Here is a 23,225-nt window from a genome sequence, read left to right as displayed (position 1 = left end):
GCGGAGTCAGTGTCAGTGTGCTTGGTGGTTTCAGCTCAGTTTAGTTCTTGGTGTGCTGCTATACGTGCTCCACAAACCCAACAAACAAATGAACTCTCACGGGTGTCAATAAGGTTTCGACGTGTGGAGCCAGTTGGTGGCAGAATCTTTCCCCTGCCTGTGGTAAGTAACGCTATGCTAAAGACACCCGCTGCTTGTCTGGTCCTTCTTGCGCTACCTAGCTATTAGCCAGACCAGGTTATAAACCTTATAAACGTAACCAGCCTTGATGAAATGAAAGTCATTTAAATTTAGTCCGTCACTGTAAAAGTAAATCGATTGGCGTAGCAGGACCTTAAAAAACGATTGCTTCTCATTTTATTGCTCAGTAGGGTGAGCGAAATGAAAATGGTGGATTTTTGATGTCAACCACCAGGACATAGATATTACTTTGATTTTGCTTTAATAAAAAGTAAAGACCCCCCTTTTGGCATTCATTCCCCATCTTTATCGCGTGCATTATTGTCGGTGGTATGAAGCAGACTGTGTGTCCTTGCGGCGGTGAGCACCACTGCCAGCAAGGAGTCGTGACAAAGAACGTTAGCAGATAGAGGAAACAACAGCTGCCAAATCGGAATGTCGCCCCAAAACACATTCATCTTCTTGTGGCAATGAATTCGATAAGACTGCTGCCGTGTTAGCATGCGGAAATTGGACAACTGTAGTTTGGGGAGCGATGTTTCGTGTTTTGCATCTGGAGGATAACGGAGTAGCTTGCTTCTTTTTGAAGTGTTTATGAATCATAATTTGTTTCTGATGTCTCTTGAAGTTTAAAATGAAGGTATTAGCCACTCCTTTACTCATTATGAGAGCACAATTTTGCCTTTTGAACTCTGATATTCACACTTAAGTGATTAAAGTGATTATCTACTGATTGAAATGGCTGTTCAAACAATATACACCTTTTGTACAACTAATATAAATTCATTCTAAGCATGTTTTCACCTCCTCAATGTCTCTCCTATCTGTGCTCTTTAGGTCTGACCACATCACTGTGACTTCACCCATCACGTTTGGAAAACAATTGTTATTGCAGCCACTGGAAAAACAAGTTAGTAGACTTTTTAAAGAAATGCATAAAAGGTAGATTAATTCTCAAGTGTATTTAGTGACTTTCCATTCCACAACAATGTTTATTGCAGTGAAGCATACCTAAGAACCATTCCTAGGAATGTACATACATGACAGCTATTGTATTAAAAATAAAAGAGGTGAGGCAACAACCAGTTTGGTAAAACTATTTGTACAAAAGTATTAATTCTAGAAAACACAAACCTAAATATTGGTGGTTCTGCAGTTAATGTTTTTGCTGAAGCCTTTATCTTTTCTCCCATTACTGTTAATAGTGGCATAAGGCTTTTGCACAATGTAGTGAGTGTGTGCTCATATACTCTACTTCCTATTGAGTATGATAAAGACAGATCTGCGGCTTTTCTGTGCTCTGTGCAGTTTCTGTTTTTGCATTAATGTCACAGTCTAATGAGAATTCATCATAATCAAACTTCCAGTCGTTACTGTCGCAGAAATTTCTTCCTTATCTGCCGAATTGCTAAGTTTGATGTTTGACTATGTCTTTAATATTGTTGTTGAAGAGCAAACATTTTCTTTTTTTTCTTATTCTAGAACAATCATGAGCACGCATGATCCAGATGTGCACACCATCTCTCCGGAGCTGCCAGCAATGTTTGATGGCATGAAGTTGGCGGCAGTGGCAACAGTCCTCTATGTCATTGTGCGCTGCCTAAACCTCAAGAGCCCCACTGCACCCCCAGACCTCACCTATCAGGATACACCCCTGAACCACTTCCTGCTCAAGTCCTGTTCTCAGCTGACCAAAGAGTGAGTTTTAACATTTCCTCAATTATTTGTTGTGTAATTGTTGATTCTATCCTGGCATTGATAGTGCAAAAAATTTTGCAGTTTGTCTAGTGATGATCTCATCTGTCGTTAGTGGTCCTTTGAATACCACAGATCTCTCTTAGAGAGGCAGCTTTGTGGTGGAACATGAATTGAAATCAGGTAATAAAATGGATTTAATTCAACATGCGAGAGGAATACAGAGAAAAAGCAAAGAAAATGTAAATATGTTGGATTGTAATTGGTGATTTATGCCGACTCTTGTTGGCTTCACAGGGTGTGTTTATGGAAGAAAAATAAAAAAAATTATTTTTGAGAACCCACATCCGCCTCTATTGTTCCAGAGAAAACCTTCCATCTTCAGTGGGACACTTAAAGAGTTAATCACAACAGTCTATTTATGTAACCAGTTCATATTGAGCTCTTTGCTTTTCAACCTGCTGAATGTTTAATGTCTGAGTGGGTAGTCAACCTGTGTTGCTACCGTTCAACTTAACCTAATCCATTTCATGATTGTGTTTTTAAGAAGTCGACATTGTTGCACCCAATGCCACCCAGTTGTTCTGTGTGAGGGATCAGTTACAGAGGTGGAAGAACCCGGCGTAGGGCTAGGGCTCTGGGAGGTTATCACGGTCATAAAGACCATGGTTGTTTGTGTTTGTGGGAACGTGCAAAGAATTTGGACTCTTGCACGGTGAACAAATAATGTCAAATCCACCTTAATGCTATGTTTGTGTTTAGATGTTTGTGATCTAAACCTCTTGTTAAGGGAGTCACAAGGTCACTACTAAGTTGTCGATTTACCTATCCAGGATAAAACAATGAAATGATCCTCCTCTGTTATGGGATACAAGCTGCTGTGTGCCTTTCAGAAACGTGTGGTTAAGCTTCACGTGTGCATACGACAAAGGACCGAGGTGATCACATTACCAATTAAAGTTGTCGCCTGTCTTCTTATGTAAGAATGTATTCCAAACGACAGTAAATGTTGAAGCCAGAAATGAAAAACACAGAGACCAGGTTAAAGGCCTTCTGGAACATGTGTTGTCACCTCTATGCACAGTAATGTGTCCACTTCAAGCTATGAAGAACTTGTAATCACTGTCATTTTTCTGAACCTCATTTTCATGTAAGAAAACATTGCAAATGTGTCAGTTTAACAAGTTGTATTTTTGTATGCTGCCAAACCAGCTCACAAGGTTTATGTAAACAAGTGTGATAATGTGATAGTAAGATCTCCTTTTTGTTCATTTTAACATTATCTGTGTGATAAGCAACAGTTTTAGAAGCACATGACATAAGCAAAGACCTGAGTTCAATGAAGGTGTCCCTGGAATGCAAGAACACCCAATGAGTAATTTGGGACAACAAGCTGTAACAACTATGTTAAACATTCATGTCAGTTCAGCGGCGCATTATGTAATCTTCCCAGAGATGCAATAAAAAGTCCAATGTATGTTCTTATATGTAAACAATCGACTCAAATGTTTATTAATCACCAATGCAAATCAGCATCATTTATGTACTGTCCTTGGTATTGTAACTCAGCTGCATACGCTTGTGTAAAACCATAAAAACTGAACACTATTTTAAAAGTAAGTTGTTGATGAAGTGTGTGCTACACAGGTACATTCCCCCATTGTTGTGGGGTAAGAGTGGTCACCTCCAGACGGCCTTATATGGAAAACTTGGTCGTGTGAGCGCACCCCATCCCAGTGGGATCAGGAAGTACTTGCCCATGCAGGATGGGGCCACTGCAACCTTTGACCTCTTTGAACCAGTGGGGGACCACCGAACAGGAGGTGATGCAACTTTAGATGTAAAAAGGGATTTTTTTTCCCTGCTATGAAATTTGAAGCCATACTTTTCTTGGCTGTACTGTTGTTGTTTTTTGCAGTGTTTCTGTCAAAACATACTGTACATTGCCCAAAAGGTAAACATTGCTTTCATCAGAGCAGAACACGAGTGAATGTGTTCATTAGCTTCTCTTTTTTTGTCCCGAAAGAGAAACGGGCTGATTTCTTAAAGTAGTAAAAACTCATTCTTGTCAAATTTTCAGTGTGCGTGACTAAAGGTGAGCTCAGAGTGCAAAATATGTCCAGGTTTTTCACTTGGGGTGAGGGATTTAAAGATAATGTTCATACTTTAGTTGAGTTTGTCTGTTTGGGCCTCAGGACCAGGATTTGATGTATAAAATTGTTAAATATATTATCCACTGGACTGGTGACATCAGAGACAGAGGATGTGCAGCTGTGTATTTTCAACCTAGCTGTGAAAATTGATGGCAAGCCTCCCTCCCAATGCTCCCAAGAGGGGGCATATTCAGTATAAGTGCAACAATAAATGATCTAAAATTGAACCCTGAAGCACACCACGTTACTTAATAACCTTTTGAGAGCCTTTATCTAAATTTAACATAAAACCTCACTCTGAGGTAGGATAAAAATCATTTGTGTACAGTACTCTAAAAGCCAACAAGATATTTTGGTCTATTTTAAAGAATGGCGTGGTCTACCAAGTCAAAAGGGGCGCTTAGACCCAACAGAACACTGTTAATCTATGGTAATCCAGATTGCTTCTAAAATCATTTAAGATTTTGACAAGGGCGGTTAAAGTGCTGTGGTTGGAAACATACTTTTCAGAAATATTAGAACCATAGAAATCTATAGTTCCCATTACAACCTCAGAGAGCAAGAAAGACAAGTGACATTGGGGAAGCGTGGGTCACAGATTTACTGTACATTTTGTTTTTCTAATGTTGAATCGCCTTCCAGGAATTTTTTTTTTTTTTTTAAATCCAGAGGAATATATAATGTAGAGTGCTTTAGAAGTCTGAAAGTGAGTGGAAAAACGGAGTCAGTGCACTGGTCTGTTTTGAATTTGGCAGCCTAATTGTGGCCATACAAAATATTAAGCAACGATCAAGGGAAGTTTTATTAATTGAGAAGAGCTGTTGCTTTGTATGTGATGTTTTTTAGTTGCGTAACATTTCGCTACTGCGTCAAACCTGTGCAACTTGTTTATGAATGTCACATTATTTAACAGCAGATAAAAAAAAATATGCAAAGTAAAGATTCAAATGTAAAATAAAAGAAATATTAAAATTTGCTAAAAAGTATAGTGAAAAAATGTTTTTAAAAATTTACTTTAAAAAAAATTGTATATTTGATACCAGTCGGTTGTTGTTGAGAGTAAAATGTGAAATTGAACTGTTGCTTTATTCAATTTAATCTTTCCACTTCCACATGCAGTGCCATGTTTGTCCCCTAACTCATCTGTCTGTTAGAAATCTAAAATTGCTGAACTTTTAGCAAGGGAGAGGGAAGGCTATAAAATGTAACATGCTGTAACTGGAGGCAATTGGTGTTTCATCAACAAACAAACCTGTGGCATCATTTGGACACACACTTTTAGTTGGTTTTATCTGGTATACATTGATATAATCCATAAACTATTTTTCAAAGATGTGTTTCACACATCATTTCATCTGTTTCACCAGATGACATCACCATGGTGATATGCCCTGGTATCGGTAACCATAGTGAGAAGCATTATGTCCGAACCTTTGTGGATTACGCGCAGAAGGACGGCTACCGCTGTGCTGTGCTGAACCACCTCGGAGCTCTACCAAACATCGAACTCACTTCCCCACGCATGTTTACCTATGGTAAGTGGGGAAAAAAAGAATGTTTACGTTGAACCCCTCAGTAGACAAATGCATATTGTCCTTGTGAGAAATCTTGTATTGATCTGCAACTGTTCATTTGTCATCACAGGGTGCACGTGGGAGTTTGCAGCCATGGTTGGGTACATTAAGCGAACGTATCCTCAAACTCAGTTAATAGTGATTGGCTTCAGTCTGGGTGGGAACATTGTCTGCAAGTTCCTGGGTGAGAACATGTCCAACCAGGAGCGAGTGCTATGCTGTGTCAGCGTCTGCCAAGGTTACAGTGCTCTCAGGTGGGTGGATGTCTTATCATTACGTGATAACAGACTTGTTTCATTTGCTGATTACACTTAATAGCGTTCTCGCAACCTGGTCTATTAACGCTTTCCATATTTTTTCTTCTTCTGAGTCATATCACATACTGCAACTATTCATACAAAGCAGAAATGTTGATGTGCATATCACAATAACCTAAGTTGGCAAAGAAACAAACTGTTTCAACAGTGACACGGTGGCGGGATATGCATAATGTTAAACCTCGAGTGTGAGTACATGCATGTGCTTCAACTGCTGCCAACAGCTGCTAGGAAACAAGACAAGACTGTAAGATTGGATCTAGCGAGCAGAAGCTCTTGCTTGTATAAACCTACATTCAGCACACTCCATTTTTGTAGGAATCTAAGGTTATTTTCTCTGTTCACGAGTAATTTGTTCTTCACATTTAGTTTCACATCAACATCTCTTTGTTCATGGCTGATACAGTCCCATCTCCTCATTGGCATGAATTTGACTCTTTGTCCAATAGATTACCTATGACATGCCCTTGGTAGGAATGCTGAGTCACACTGTGAGCACTAAAATTACTTCCCGTCTCTTTGTCTCTCAGGGCCCAGGAAACATTTCTACAGTGGGATCAGTTCAGGCGTTTCTATAATTTTCTCATGGCTGACAACATGAAGAAAATAATCCTCTCACACAGGTAACACGTGTGAATCGGAATGAATGTAGTGACTTTCTAAGTCATACCGAAATAATTATTTTATTTGGATAACAAATTAATTCAGCCCATTTTCTCCACCATAAGGTACATTGGATTGAGTCTAATGGTGACGCTTCTCCCAGATGTTCTCTGATCAATAATCCATTCTTCAAGTTGCTCTTGTAATTGTGGCCACCTCCCTTTGTTCCCGAGGAAACTGTATTTTGTCGTTTTAACTTGGTGTAGTTCATTTTCTTGATTCAGCCACTTCCAAACCATAGATCCAATAATGTTGATTTTTTTTTCGCAGTTGCTATATTACCATTTACCACCGCGTAACTGAGAGTCACAAATGTTGTTTTGCCGCATATTGGTAGTATACCTACAAGGTGTGGCGGCGGTAAGCGTACATAGTCTACATGTTACGTAATGTTCTTTGATTGGTTTATCGCTGTCAGCATCAAGGTCAAGGTACTTTACGTTTTACGTCCCTGTGTCAGCAGAAAATGGTCTGACAGTCAATCAAGCAGAGCGCTAACCAACGTCGCACCATAATATTTTGGAAGATTTTAGAACCATTCCATACATAAAGTGCACCGGACTGTTTATTTTTGAGAAAATTAAAGACTTTTAAGCGCCTTAGTGTGGAAAATATGGTGATAGCAATCCATACTGATTCTGATTTAGATCAGGCATGTTCGGTCCTGTCCAGAAATATTGGAGTGGCAACGTCAATTCCAGGGTTTTTGTTGTATACTAAATACATTTGGGTTTCAGATCAAAAGAGGAATATGAGACGCAAGTTTGGAATTCCAGCTTTTAGTTCATGATATTTACATCTAGATCTGTTAAACAACTCAAGACAGAGCACCTTTTGTTTGAAGTCACCCACTTTTCAAGTGAGCCAAATTATTGGAACATGTGACAAATGGGTGTTTCTTCTTGCTCAGGCGTTGCCTTTTAGATGGATTGCTTAAACATTAGATATTATCTTATTTTTGCCTTTGGGTTTCATCTGTGAAAACTACATTTGCTGCTAAGGAAACATGAAGCAAAGCAAATCTATTTATATAGCGCATTCCATACACAAGGTACCTCTGCTTTACATGATTAACAGAATTTGAATATAAAGAGATAGACCAGAGAGGGGTCTCTGGGTTAAAAGCAAATCCATTTGAACCTGCGAGAAAAGAAAAAATCTATCAGAGCCATTGCACAAAGATTTGGCATAGCCAATCCAACAATTTGGAACAGGTGTAACGGGTGAATGTATCACAATCCACTCTTTGAAGAAGACTTTGAGTGAATAAATATACAGGCCATTCCACAAGATGCAAACTACTCTTCTGCAAAAAGAATCAGAAGGCTGCTTCTGGAACGGGCTCACTCGTCTTTATTGATGCTGTAACTCATCATGGTAGAAGGAGAATGAATTATTTCACGCAAGTTACAGAAAAATGTATCCAAACTAATTGGGAAGATACTTAATCATGCAAAAGGACAGTGAACCAAAACACACTGCCAACACAAAAAAAGGACTTCATCAGGGGGGAAAGGGGAAGTTCTTAGAGTGGTCAAGTCAATCACAGGACCTTATCCCAAAAGAGCATAGGGTTGGCCCTCCTTTGAATGTGAACAATTCCAGTTCCAAACGATTCTCAATTCCGACTCTTATAGGGAGTGGTTCAAAAACATTTGCATGGTTTAAGTAAAGTCTGTCCAAATTATGAGCATCCATTTTCATAGCAGCCCGCAGCATAGACTAAAATTAACATTTGACTCAGGGTTCTTTATGACCAGTATCACACCTATGAACTAAAAGGCAATGTGTGCCGAACAAACACAATTGACTTAATATTCATAAATTGTTTCAGCTAAAAATTAAATATCGCAATGTTAAAGTCGTTATTTGGGACTGCTGTATCACATCAAATGGTTTACAGTGTTCCCTCGCTATAACACGGCTCACTTTACGCCACATCACTGTTACACAGATTTTTTGTTTTGTTTTTGTTTTTGTGTAATGGTGTTCCGTGGTGGACCGGCGGGCCCCGGGGCGTAACGGCTTCAGTTCTCAAACATAATCGAACGTGGCGGGTGTGTTTAAAACAATATTCTTGGCCAGAAAAAGAAAAAGCCAATAACGAGCTATTTTTTTTCCACTCGCAACAAGACACCTGCACCAAAGCTCTTACGTGAGAAAAAGACGCAGCAGAGCCTTCCCAGGCGGCCAGATGAAGTGTAAAATAGTCGCAATTAATAATTTCTTGTGCCCAACCTCATAGATTGATCATTAAAATCAAATTAGTTATTTCTAAAAACTATAATATTTTTCTTTTGATATGAAAATCCTTATACCCGTTCCTGGATAAACCAGAAAAATATGGATTGAGGGACATTTATATATTTATTTCTCTAATAAATGTTTTGCTTTCAAAAAGGTTTTGATTTGAACGTCCCAGCTTCATTGAAATTGTTTAATACCATGAAATAAAAGCTGTAATTCTGAACTTTTGTCTCCTATTCATCTTTTGATCTGAATTCCAAATGTCTTCCTTATTCAACAAAAAAAAAAGACAACTTGTCTGTTCCAAAATGTTTGGAGTGGACTGAGTATGATATTTTGCTTTTGTTTATTACTTGTCTTTTTCATTTCATGCAGGAGTTGAAATGTACTCCATCCATCCATTTTCTGAGCCGCTTATCCTTACAAGGGTTTTAATTTATTTGCACGTTTCCTTTTTTGCTCCAGACACAGTTTATTTGGAGGAAACTCAGTCAAAATGATAGCTGGAGATCTTGGACGGCTATACACGGCAACGTCGCTCATGCAGATCGACGACAACATAATGAGGTACGTTAAAGTTGCCAGTTCTCATGTTCACAAATGATGATACACATTTCAGAAAGTAACATGGAATTTTAAGTCTTGGAAAAGGAATTTCTGCCTCCAGTAGGGATGGCAATTTCTGGAAATTTTCTTGGCGATATCGCATATCGATTCTCATGCTGAAAGGGATTGCAGTAATACAAATGATACCTTTGACATCATTATCATTACACACATCATTAAAAAAATATGTCCCTGTGCAGTGTTGCACAATAGGGGAAAGATAAGGATAAGGAAAGGTAATTTTGTATCCCTACAGTAATTTCCCTAAAATTACATGAAATTTATTTGTAAAAGACATTTTATACAAAAGAACAATGACATGGATAAAAGATGATTGCAAATAAAATATACAACAATAATATACAAATTACTCTCTTCGCAACTGGACTTTCACATTTGTGGCTGTTTTAAATCTGTGACAGTCATTAATCATAGTATCAAAAAAAAAAAAAATCTGGCTCATAGAGTACTGCTCAACATTATTTGAACCCATGAAATTTCTGTATTTAAAGTATAGAGTATCTCCTGAAGTAAATGCATCAAGTAAAACAATACTTTTCTGTCGAGAACGTTCATTTGATACAAAAAGAGCAATTGTCCATTGTCCAAAGCCACATTTCCTCACAAGGGTCACACCAGTGCTATAGCCTATCCCAGCTAACATCAGGCAGAAGGCGGACCACACCCTAAACATGTCACCTGTCAGTCGCAGGGCACATATCGACACCATTACTGAGCGGGAATTGATCCTATGCTCCCTGCACCAAAGCCAGGCGCGTGTAGCACTACATCATCAGTGACCAAAGAGCAACTCTATCCATCAATTTTCTGAGCCGCTTATCCTCACAAGGGTCACGTGAGTGCTGGAGCCAATCCCAGCTTCCAAAGCCCTGTGCAGGCACAGGGAGAGTATGCAAAATCCACACAGGCGGGGCCGGGATTTGAACCCCAGTCTTCACAACTTTGTAGAGCGTTGGCCAATACTCTACAGTTGCACCACTGTGCCGTGACCGAAAAGCAAATGATAAACTAAATTTTATGGACAGATGAAACAAAAATATATATTTTTTTTGTTCATCAGGCCGCTTAGAATTGACATTTACTAGCACCTTTTTATTGGCTTCTGCGCAATGATGTCAATTCTAGGCGATACAGAGTAAAAGTTCCCAAACAACATTTTGAGCATCCTTGTTCCGTACCGAAAGCTTACATACGAAATTAATTTACAAAGGCAAAAATGAAGGACATTTCTGCTATAATTCTAGTTTTAGTTTTGCAAACGTAAAATGGAGTTTCACTTGATTATTTTTATATATATTTTTTTTATGACAAATGTTTTTTTTCAGGTGGCACAGTGGTGCAACTGTAAAGCGTTGGCCTCATAGTTCTGAGGTCCAGGGTTCAATCCTGGCCCCGCCTATGTGGAGTTTGCATGTTCTCGCCGTGCCTGCATGGGTTTTCTCCAGGCACTTCGGTTACCTCCCACATCCTGAAAACATGCATTTATTTGGGACTCTAAATTCCCCCTAAGTATGATTGGGAGTGCGACTGTTGTCTGTCTCCATGTGCCCTGTGATTGGCTGGCAACCAGTTCAGGGTGTACCCTGCCTCCTGCACGTTGACAGCTGGGATAGGGTCCAGCACTCCCGTGACCCTTGTGAGGATAAGTGGCTAAGAAAATGGATTGATGGATTATTATAATAACTTTGGTAGCAACATAACTAATCCAATACCTCACACATCAATTTAGCAACATAAACAATCGATGGATACTTCATTTTGCAGATAGTTTTATAGTGCACTGTTATATTTCATTAGTCCGCACAGCTCTATTTTCACATATGGTCAATACCCCTCCCTCCCTTGAATCTATGAAAGCTTTTCAAGTGTTGCAAGTAGCACTGGTGTCATCTTTTCATATGAAATACTGTTTTAGCAAACTTTAGAAAGCTTTTATGTTGACACTCTGTTGAAAAAGTTGTGACATCATTACTCATTTGCAGCGTTAGAGGAAAAGATAAGCAGAATTGTTAGACACGCAAACAAAAGATTGAATAACTGAAGAAACGGTTCTCAAAAAGAACTTGTTTTCAATTCATATCTGAAAACAATTTTAAAAAGATTAGTTTTAAGGCAACAATATTTCTAACTCACTAGGACACAGATAATTGGAAAGTCAGTGCAAGATGCGATTTTTGTGTGTTCATTGCTTTACTTGATGTTTATGGAATGTGTTGCTGCTGGGGTTTGTGTTATTAATGTAATATACTGAACCTTTTTTTTTAATTGTTTTTTCCGCGAACAAATTCTTCTGCAAATGCATTTCATGTGATAAAATGCACAATAACCATGTTTTAATTCTTGTTTTATTGCCCTAAACATATTAGAAGCTGGCATGGGAGAATTCTTCAAATGAATGAAATCTATTATTTGTGTCTTTCAACAGGAAATTCCATGGCCATAGCTCTCTCAAAGAGTATTATGAGAAAGAAAGTTGTGTACATTACATTCACAATGTAAGGCAACGCACCTTTAAATAACACAATTTCCCATTGTTTCTGTGTTGTTCATCTAATGAGCTGTCATTGGTATTCTGCAGGTAAATGTACCACTTCTGCTTGTCAACGCTGCAGATGATCCCCTGGTTCATGACTCTTTACTCAAAATCCCCCGTACATTAGCAGGTAAGTAACCAGTTGTCATGACAACCACCTTAGTGACACTGCTTACTGGACGTGGGATAATGGACAGGAGGGTAAAGAACCACATACAGAAAAATTCTTGGGCCCAACTTCAAAGTGCATGTGACTTCACATAGTTTTGTTTTTCCAGTGATTTGAGTATAACTTCAAAAATAGAGCATCTGGGTTTCAGACAAAATCTCAGAGGTGTGTTTTTTGTACTAAACTGGAGTGCACAGTTGATTCTGGAAAGTATTCAGTGTTTTACTTTCTCCACATTTTCTTGTTTTAGCCTCATCCCAAAATGGATGAAATTCTTTTTTTTTTCTCAAATTTTCACATCCACCCCATAATGACAAACGTGTTTTGAGAGATTTTTGCAACTTGTATAAGAAATAAAATACTAAAATATCACATGTGCGTAGGTATTCACAGCCTTTGCTCAGTATTTTGTAGATGAACCTTGGGGAGTAATTACAGCCTCAAGAAAATGATGCCACAAGCTTGGCAATGTGAATATTGATGGCTACACTGTAAGCCTTCTATTTGAAGGTAGGATACAGAAGTGTCCTTCTTTGCGGACTCATCTTGAGGAGGTGTCAGGAAGAATGTTGTGACCTAGCTAGATAAGCTAACAATAAACATTGTTCTGATGTCTGATGAGTTATCTCGGAGAGGCTTGAGACTGACTAAAATATTCCATGGCCAGATGTCACGGTTGTGGTTGCTCAGCGCTCCCTGCTAATTGTCTGGTTTGTAAAAATGTCCAACTGGCACAGTATTCTGTTGAGTTCCACCCTGTAGTGATGGCTAGTTTATGAGTAATCCCATTTTGCCAAACCTTTCTGTCTAACCCACAGCGTTTTACAGATGTAACTATATTAATGCACAAATAGAAGTTCAAGCATGTGCCTTTCGCACGGAATTAAAAAAATAATAATTAAAATGAAAAACTGAAAGAAAATATATGCAAAGGAGCAAACAAGTCTGCTTGTATTTATTAATTACCTCTGTGGATAGGCAAGAAAGTGGAACCTTCACCAACCCACATATCTAATTATCAAATCGGTTTTATCAAAATAAATCTTTCTTTGACTGCTGCACTCTGAATTATAGCTAGATTAACACAGCCAACTCTGATTTTATGACCATCCTCAATTTCTGTCGACGTTAACGTTTCAATTGGCAATCCAATATGGCTCTGATTACAGTCACAGAACCCTCATGCCCACAATTCCAAATTGTACAAAGTAACTCCCACACATCCACATTTTTATTTGATATAGTAGATATTGTGCTTAATTAAACCCTATGTAAATATACAATCATGCATACAAGTGATGAAAGTCCACCGGAATCCAGGATTTTGAAATTTTCATGAAAATTGCTCCGGAAAATTGAGGAAAAATTGCCTAAAATTAATCCGGATATTAGTTGACAAAATTGAGCGAACATGGGTTTGAGTTCATTGTTTTGCTTTCACGAGCGTAGCCATGTTGAGGCACTAACACTAGTAACTGTAACGCCCCTACCCTCGCATTCTCTCAAGACGTCGCTTATTTTGTGTGGTCTTGACATTAATTTACGTGTTTATTTCATAAACGTTGTTAACTAAATGACCTTGCTCCAAAACAACCGTTATTCACCCGGAAACAGGAAATGCAAGTTAACCGTCCTGAGCATGTACGGAGCATGTACGAAAGCCATGTTCAGAACTGCTTCACGTAATGCGAGCGCATTTACGTCGAAAGTCATCAACATCATGAGCCATGTCAAAGGAAATTCAGTTACACCAGGGGTGCTCATTGCGTCGATTGCGAGGCAGTGTGACGGCGTAAAAAACAAAACAAAAACACAGCAACAACATTAGACTATCATCCATCTTCTCGCTTGATTCAGGTGTGGCCAATACGTTGAGCGCATGCACATAAAGGTGCGTTCTCGCAAGCCGGCCTCCTATTTACGGCAGTCCCATGGTACTATTTTAGTTATGTATTTGTTTATTTAATTTTTAATTTACAGTTATGTTGTATTAATCCAGTAAGTTATTTTAAGGCCATCCCTAATCACACCCGCATCTTTATCTGCGAGCATGACTGATATATATATATATATATATATAAAGGCAGCAACTGATTGTACTATTAGTAATACTAGATCTTTATCTAAGATAGTGAGCAATGTGGTCGAGTGTATCAGTACAACGCGAAGTTTGAGACTTGAACGTAAATAGTAATTACTACAGATCAACTTCTTTAACGTGTTTTGCTGTACGGTGTACAAATTCTAGGATATATTTTCGTGTATATTCTATATCTATACGATAATATGTATAATGTGTGGAAAAGGATAATTTTAGATGTCCTTTTAGTAAATAGTTCATTCATTTGTCTTGAGATAAGATGGCATATTTTAAGCATATTTTAATGACAAATGTCATTTTGTGCCATCCAGTGATTGGGGAATGGGGGGCAAAAAAATCTGGGTTTGGCCCTTGGGGAACTTCTGCCCAATTTTTTTGGGTCAGGACTTAGAAATTTTACTTTCATTTTTTGTCTAAATTTTGTTAACATATATCGCCAGAATGCACCACAGCCATCCATTTTTTTCAAAATTTTTTCCAGGGGACCATGCCCCCGGACCCGTTAGTTCTCGCATTTGTATTTTCAGGAATTTTCACGAAAGTCCACTTTCATCTCTAATACATAATAACTGTATAGTTTACTGATTACATCAATCTCTGATTGATGGCCTGTGATATATGTACCAAATTGTTACCCACATTTTGAAGAAACCTGGTTTTAATCAGAGGATATTTAATCTGATTAAATGATTTTTTTGTTTTTGTTTTTTGTTGATGCTGCTGTGATTCATATCATTCATATCACAAATCGTAATAATTGCCCTGTATACAAACTCAAAGGCTCTTTGGGAAAAGACAAGACCCTCATCTGTGTGTGTGTGGGTGTGTGTGGGTGTGTGTGTGTGTGGGTGTGTGTGTGTGTGCGTGCGTGCGTGCGTGTGTGTGTGTGTGCGCGCGCGCGCGCGTGTGCGCGTGCGTGCGCGCATGTATGTAAGTCTGGAAAGAGTTTGGGTCATGTGTCTTAAAAAACAGCATGACCAGCTGTTGGTTTGAAAATACAATGCGGTGACACAGACATGCCAGGAAAGGACATGACAGACATTCATTGGACATGTTGCTACACCTGCAGTACAGCCTTACTACCAATATAGCAATCTTTATTATTTTTATGCTTTTTTTAATTTAGCTTTCCTTTCAACCAGTGTTCCCAGGTCGTTCTTCTGTGCCTGGTATTAAAAAAAAAAAAAAGTGTTGTTTGGTGTGGACAAGCACTCAAGGGAACCCGCATGCACGGTGCACACAGTTGAAAGCCCTGACGGACCTTGGTCACTACTGAACAGTGTCAATGTCTCCCACTAACCCAGATGAAAGGGAAAAGATCCAGGTCAATCCTTTATGGGCGACCGCTCTGCCACGCTTGGAGCACAGCTGCAGTACCCCGTGCAAGTTTACATGGGAATCAGATCAAGATAAATGATTCATTGGATTCTGGGAGGTGTCCTAGTTTTGCATGTTTTCTTTTTTATTAGGTCAAATCTACTGACAATGTCCATTTTAATCCACAATCACCTGGTATTGGATTTACACACTGTTTTCCACTTTAGAGTAACACCAAGGGGAATTCATTTCACTGATAAATGATACTATATTCCATGCTGCCACAAGACATTTATTTATATACTATTGGAATATTGTCCTCACATTTTCCATGTTTATTATCAAAGGTCCATAGCATCATTTAATTTTTTTGTTTTAATGTTCTTTGTGATTTAATCTGGTTTGGGAGTTAATTTTGCCTTAAACGGCTACAACACCCTTTTACAACCCATTCTAATTGGTCTTTTTCGCCAGCAGTTGGAATTGCCATGGCAATATTTTTCATTAATATTTGACATTTAAACAAACTTTACAGTTGTTGGTTTTTTAATCTTCTCAATTTCAATATGGAAAACAACTGAGTTCTGATTGGCCTTTGGCAAGATCTCAGGAGCATTCATAGCAGTGGCTCATTCGATGTGGGATCGTACACTATCAACATGAAGCAGAATTCACCAAGAATTGGATTTTTTGCCAGTTAATAGGGAATGTGAACAGAAATGACAGTTGTTGACTCACAACCTCATATTGGAGGGATATGAGTAAAAATAAAAGAGGAAGATATGAGACGATGGGCCCCCTTTCCCATTGAATCACTTAACTGTTAAAGGCACATGGCATTCATCGATCATGCACATTTTGGCGAGAGGAGACCGCGAGCTTGGCGCTTGAATTCACATTTCAACACAACGCATGTAGCGACGTGTGTGGAGCAGCCACGAAATGCATAGGCACTTGAATATTGGTTGACCAAACTATCACAATGACAGCAATTTTCAATTCCACCTGTTTTGCAAGCACCTTGGTGTTCAAAAGATATTACATGCGGTCAAGCTTAAGCCATGTCACAAACCCATTTAGACCTGTTATGCCTCAAAGTATCGAAATGATTACATCTTGATGGCGTAGAATGTTTAAATATTTTTTTTCACTTTAGGCTGGTGTTCTCCAAACTTTCTACTCTCTCATTCAAACGCAGAACATATCAAATAAAATCAACGACTGTGAATTATTTAAGTTTAATTACAGTTGAACACAGAGGTTTGCTTACACTGTGTAAAAAATAAAATAAAATAAATGAATAAATAAATAATACAAAAAAAAATTACAGTTTTTGTCTCACTGTCTTAAGTCAGATCAAACTAAATATCTCCTGTTTCAGGTCAGTCAGGATCGCCAAAATTATTTTATTTTGTTAAATCCCACAATAATGTGAGAGAGAGAATTTCTTAGAGAATTTTATATAATTTTCTTTAAATTCAAAAGTTTACATATATCTTCTTAGCATCAAGTAGCATTTATTTTGAAGTGCATGACTTGGGTCAAACGTTTTTCGTAACCTTCCACAAGCTTCTGACAGTACTCTGCGGGAATCCTGGCCCATTACTTCTGACAGAACTGGTTTAACTGAGTCAGATTTGTCAGTTGCCAGGCTCACACACGCACACCTTTCAGATCGGCCCACTAATTTTTGACGTGATTCTGATCAGGGCTTTGTGTTAACCACTCCAAGACATTGATTTTTATCCTCAAGACACTTTTTAACTATTTTGGCATAGTAACCATAGGTTCATTGTCCATTTGGAAGACCCATTTGCGCTCAACTTTTGGATTCCTGCCTGATGTCTTGAGATGTTGCCTTCATATCTCCAAGTAATGTTGTTTCTTCATGATCTCATGTATTTTATGAAGAGCTCCAGTTCCTGCATAAGCAAAACAGCCCTACAACATGATGCTCCCACTTCCATGCTTCACAGTTGGTATGGTGTTCTCAGGTCTACAACCACCCCCCTTTTTCCTCGGGATGTAACATTGGTCATTATGGCCAACCAGCTCCACTTTAGTTTAATCGGACCACAGGACATCTCTTCTGTAGTTAAGATCTTTTTCTTGATGTCTTGTTGAAAATGGTAATCTTTTTTTTTTATGTTTCTTAAGAAGTAATGGCTTCATTCTCTGTGAGTGGCCTTTTAGTGAATGCCGGTGCAGGACTCGTTTCACTGTGGATAATGGCACTTTTTTACCAGCTTCATCCAGCATCTTCACAAGGTCTTTAGCTTTTGTTCTCCAGTCATTTGCACAGTTCGGACCAAAACACATTCATCTCTGGGACACAGAACCCATCATCTCCTTCCTGACCAGTGTGATGGCTGGACATTCGCATCATGTTTATACTTGCATATAATTGTTTGAGCAGATGAACATGACAACTTAAAATATCTGAAAATTGCACCCAAAGTTGAGCCAGACTTTTGGAACTCCACAATTCTTTCCTGGCTGATTTGTTTCGATTTTCACATAAATTCAAACAAGAAAGCAGAGTGTTTGAGGTGCGGCCTTTAATACTGTAAATCCCCAGGTGAGCCATCCATTAACTCACATTTTGTTAGTTAACCTATCAGGAGTTTCCAAAGACATGACCTCTTTCTCTGGGCTTCCCAATGTTCTTTAAAGACGTAGTAATTTTGGTGTAACGTTTTGACCGCAATGAAAATAATGTAAAATTCTGTAAGAAATTCTCTACCTCATTATTGTGGCATATAACAAAAGTAAATAATTTTGGTAATCCTGAATGACCTGAAACAGTTGAGGTTTAGCCTGATTTGACTTCAGACAGTGAAACAAAAAAATTGAATGTTTTTAGCATTGTATGTTGACTTCTGGCGTCAACTGTATATGAGTACAATTTCCAGCAAGCAACACCCAAAAAATAAATCCATCAATTTTCTTAGCTGCTTACCCTCAAAAGGGTCGCGGGGAGTGCCTGAGCCTATCCCAGCTGTCAACAGGCAGGAGACAGGGTACATCCTGAACTGGTTACCAGCCAATTGCAGGGCACATGGAGACAGTCAACAGTCGCACTCACAATCACACCTAGGCGCAATTTAGAGTGTCCAATTAACGTTGCATGTTTTGGGGATGTGGGAGGAACCCGGAATGCTTGGTGAAAACCCACGCAGGCAGGGGAGAACATGCAAACTCCACACATGGGGTCCGGGATTGAACCCGGGACCTCAGAACTGTGAGGCCAACCCTTTCCAGCCTATCCAACATGCCGCCCCAATAAATAAATAAAAGTTGTTTTTTTTTTTTATTATTGCTACCATGCAAAATAGTGATGGGGTGTGACGAGGAGTGGCTGGCTTTGAAACTCGTCACTACAGACAAGCAAACACCATTGCAAGAAACAACTTCAGTCAGGTGAGAGTCCCAAAGCAAGGAGCATCATTGCATGGTCACGTCAACATTGGTCTTTTGTGGGGCAGGGCTTTACAGCCATCATCTCAACCAGAATTCCTCTCTTTTCCCACAACAATGACTACAGGACAAATAATCCTACACAAGCACTCAACTTTGTAAAACTGTCTTCGCAGACTTGTGACAGTTGCAAAGTGAGGAACAACTACATATTTGCTTTCATTTTTATCCCAAGAATCTATTATTTGCTTATATTTCATCATTTTTTTACAAGACTTGAATTTATCGTCATGGACGTGCATACATTGCATGAATGTTTTTCACTGCATTTTAAAGATGGGGCACTCCATAGGTGACTCCCAGGATAAGCGGTGTAGAAAATGGATAAATGCTGCAACAGGCAGCTTTCAGGCCCCAGGGAATCGTGGCAGCAGAGAACCCTTACTCCTGATTCCCGTCGGGGACCCAAAACCTGGGCTTTCGGAGCCACGTCACTTACTTTAATTTGACAATTTCCACATGTAGCATATCCTACTGTCGGACACATCAGTTTAAAGCTGTTATTTTCAACATCCGGATGTTTTTTTTATTTCAGTTGAAAATGGCACCCAACTTGAAATAACGTGTGATAATTGTTGTTGGTGATCTTGATTGGGAGATAATGTATAATAACGTACTAATGACTACAGTGCGTTTACAAATTTACAGTCCAAATGATGTCATCAACTAGTTAGAATACAATGTTCCTCACACTGCTCACAGCCTACTTAGTTACCGCCATCCATTTGATTGTTTTCTATTTACAGCTGCCTCAAACGTTCTGAGGTTTGGGGTTTGACTCTGGGCGGTGGAGTTTTTTGGAGTTTCTATGTTCTCCGTATGTTTGTATTAGATTAATTGAACACTCCAAATTCTCCTTACACGTGGGAATATTTGCCAATTTGTGCCCTGCGTTTGGCTGGTGGGAAATGCGTCTGCTTCTTGCTCAAAGTCCGCTGGGAGAGGTTTCGGCTGACCTTTCACCTTACTGATGATAAGGGGTCGAGAAAATGAATGCATGGCTGGATGTTGATGGCCAAGACGTTTTGTCATCCAATTATTTGCTGTAATTATGACTTCGTGAAGGTTTGGTTAGTGATTGACTGTTCCAACTTAATCACAAATTCGGAGAACCAACGAACGTGTTGTAAACCAAAGACCCCCTACTGGCCAATATAACAACCAGTAGAATTGTACTATGATGATTGACAAGTTTGAGAGGAGATTGTTGCGAGTTGTTATGTCAATGGCCGTTCAGTTTTTCTCCCTGCTTCATTGTTTTACCGTTAGAGACTACCTGGTCGTACTTAGAGAAACTGAAATCAAGCCACTGACTCATGCTGTTATCAGTATAAACCACTCTGTATATTTTTCTTGACAGGTATTCATTTGGACTTGTGTCGTGTGTTTGCATGTGTTCAGAGTCCAGAGGTCTAATTGCTCTCTGCTTTGTCACCCCTTAGAGAAGAAGCCAAACGTGATCTTTGCCTTGACACTACACGGCGGCCACCTCGGGTTCTTCAAGGGCGCTGTCCTCTTCCCCAAGCCACTCACCTGGATGGACAAAGTGATTGTGGGCTATGCCAACGCCATATGCCAATGGCAGAAGCAGAAACCCCCGTGCCAAAGCAACCACCTGAGTGAGAATTCCTGCACAAAGGAAAAAGACTAAACCCTGTCTTTCGATCTCTTTTTCCTCACTTCCTGACCGTAAACCACACAAGACTCCACTGTCCCTGCACTGAGGAGCCACGTGGAATTCCTCCCGCTCTCCTCTGCCTTCTTTGGTGCTGCTCAATGCTGCAGATCTCTGCACCCGCCACACGCCCCCATGCCTTCAGCGACCGTCGCAGGGACAAGCAACTGCCTCTGGGAAGTTCAGAGGAGGAACACATTGTTTCATGATGTGTGCTCAATGGGGACCTTTTGATTATGATGCCATTGACTAAATATGATATGATGTGGACCACAAAAGTGAGCCCATCTAAGTAGTGCAGTGCTGCGCTTGGTGCCCATTCCTGATCACTAACCATACTGCCTCAATGCATCATCGTCTTTGTACTATTCCTCTCATTCATAATATAGTGGCTGCGTGTCGAGTTGAAGACGGGGGACAGCGCTGTAACACTGATTGGTCAGCTCAGTCCAAGCTCTCAGCTGTAGTTTGTAGAAATTTACCCAAGTTAAAATAATATCTTCGTAGGATTTTCCACTCAGCTCAACTCTCATGGCACTTTGTTTTTTGTTTTTCGTGTGTGTGTGTGTGTGTGTGTGTCGGGGGGGGACTTGAAGAGGAAGAAAGTATAAGTGCTCGTGAGCAGGGATCAACTCCCAAATTGGATCCATGAACATTCGACCAGTTACATTGGAATACTCTGATTCCGTGCACTTTTTAGCTCCATCCCTCTCGTTGTTTTGTTTGTTTGGTTTGTTTTTTGGCTCTGGTAGTGAGAGGAAAAATAGGGTGTATAATAATGTAATTCCAATGTTGCCCGCGTTGTCTGTTGTTGGGGTCATCGCAATCTAATTCTTTTCCGGTCACCTTTGATCAGCTGCAGCATTAGTCGAGACGCTAACCTACTGCCAATGCTCAGAGACCGCTTTGCACCTTATAAAGGGGCAGTTTGGCATTGGGACGCACACCCACTCACAAGCTTGGTTTAAATGATCTTTGTTATGAGGTAGGGCTAGTTAAAAGGGCCAAGTTACTAAGGGACGAACCACGTTTAGCTTTGTGGACTGTTTGAACAATACTGGTGATTGTCATGTTTTATTATTAGCTGGTGAACAGTGCTTATATAAGTGACAGATATTCTATGTAAGGAAGACAACAAAATACAGTAAAATGCTTAAATGTGACTTATCTTGATGCACTTAAACAGTAATAGTTAGAGATCTGATTGCAAAATTAAGGTGAAGTAGTACCTTTCAGTTTTTATTTTGAATGTTGAGAGGAGAAAAGTTCGTTTTAAAATGAAAATGCAATGCAAGTAAAGGGTTTGCAACTGTTTACTTTGAAAGAACCAGCACCAATCTCGGATAAAACCTGGATAAATCTCACATAAGAGGTCTGAAGTTTATATGTTCACGGCCATACGATAAAGTTTTTTATAACATTTTTTTCTAACAATGTTGAAAAAAAAAAGTGCACAATTTATGCAATAGCTTGCCTCTGGAGTGGCGCATAACATATGCTCTGAATGTACCCGTTTGTTCGTACAGGGCTGGCTGATGGTGTCTAGCGCTTTCAGCAACAAAATAATAGTCTTCACTCTTGACCCCAGATTTCGTTTCTCATTCATCAAATATGATCGACCCTGCCAAATTCCTCTTTTTCCTCTGTCCAGTTGTTTTTCATTCAAATATCGTCAGGTTTAAATTCAGTGCAGAGTGCTGGTGTCTTAGATGCAAAATTTGGTTGTAACATTGACAGAGAAACTAAATATAGCCATGACCAATTACACCTATTTCTTTTAGACAGCATGGCGTTTATGCAACCATCACAGAAACCGTTTCCTAGAAGAGAAACCAGCGTGACTCCATCGCTTGATTTATTGAATTCAGACAATGCATCATGAATGAATTTATTTTTTACCTCTAACCAACTTTACTATTTTTTTGGGGTGGGGGGGGCTGGCGAATGATTCTTGGGTTTGTGTTATAATGTAAGACGTCTTGTATTCCAAATACCTATCCATGTTTTTGTCTTGGGAAATGAGACATACTATGCCATATCATCACCTCTAACAACAACCAAAAGGATTGACTTCACCAAATGACAAGAGTTTAAGTATTTAAAAGCTAATTTATTATGAAATATTTAAGATGGGATTGAGAAAAATAAAGGTTATTATCCATCAAAAGCGATTTATGAATATCGGGTGTAATGTGAATGTGACACCATGGTGGAGGACCAGAAATGTTGTTCTGTGTTGTAAGAGAAAATTAATTTCTATACCCAGTGCATCTAAAATGTTTTATTTAATTTTTGCTAGCATTTTGGGCCAATGCCTTTTTTTTCTCTCTCAGGAGAACTAAATGATTGAACAGTAGAATCCAAAATCACCCATCAGGTTAGAGTCAAGTAACAATGTTAAGCCACGGTAAATATGCAGCTTTAATTTTGTTTGAATTTGTTTACGCTGAAATACCATGAAAGCATGTCAGGATGACAACATAGATGCACATACTAT

The 23,225-nt window shown here is 39.2% G+C and overlaps 1 protein-coding gene across 1 annotated transcript; it reads left to right on the top strand.

Moving 5' to 3' along the window:
• The first annotated feature begins 24 nt into the window (after positions 1-24).
• On the top strand, positions 25-23,225 carry LOC133498497 (monoacylglycerol lipase ABHD2). Its single transcript, XM_061815435.1, has 11 exons — positions 25-162; positions 1,018-1,090; positions 1,663-1,878; positions 3,523-3,698; positions 5,396-5,563; positions 5,673-5,856; positions 6,450-6,542; positions 9,295-9,396; positions 11,882-11,951; positions 12,035-12,119; positions 20,496-23,225. Exons 3-11 carry the CDS (start codon positions 1,670-1,672, stop codon positions 20,702-20,704), a joined length of 1,296 nt encoding a protein of 431 aa, XP_061671419.1. The 5' UTR covers positions 25-162; positions 1,018-1,090; positions 1,663-1,669; the 3' UTR covers positions 20,705-23,225.

This window comes from Syngnathoides biaculeatus, chromosome 3, assembly GCF_019802595.1.
Source record: "Syngnathoides biaculeatus isolate LvHL_M chromosome 3, ASM1980259v1, whole genome shotgun sequence".
Taxonomy (NCBI): Eukaryota; Metazoa; Chordata; class Actinopteri; order Syngnathiformes; family Syngnathidae; genus Syngnathoides; species Syngnathoides biaculeatus.
This window is presented reverse-complemented; position numbering and strand designations above follow the sequence as displayed.

Coding starts and splice junctions, on each gene's coding strand:
- LOC133498497 (XM_061815435.1), top strand. CDS start 1,670: ATGAGCACGCATGATCCAGATGTGCACACCATCTCTCCGGAGCTGCCA. Junction 3,699..5,395: donor GGGGGACCACCGAACAGGAG/GTGATGCAACTT, acceptor CTGTTTCACCAG/ATGACATCACCATGGTGATA. Junction 9,397..11,881: donor ATCGACGACAACATAATGAG/GTACGTTAAAGT, acceptor GTCTTTCAACAG/GAAATTCCATGGCCATAGCT.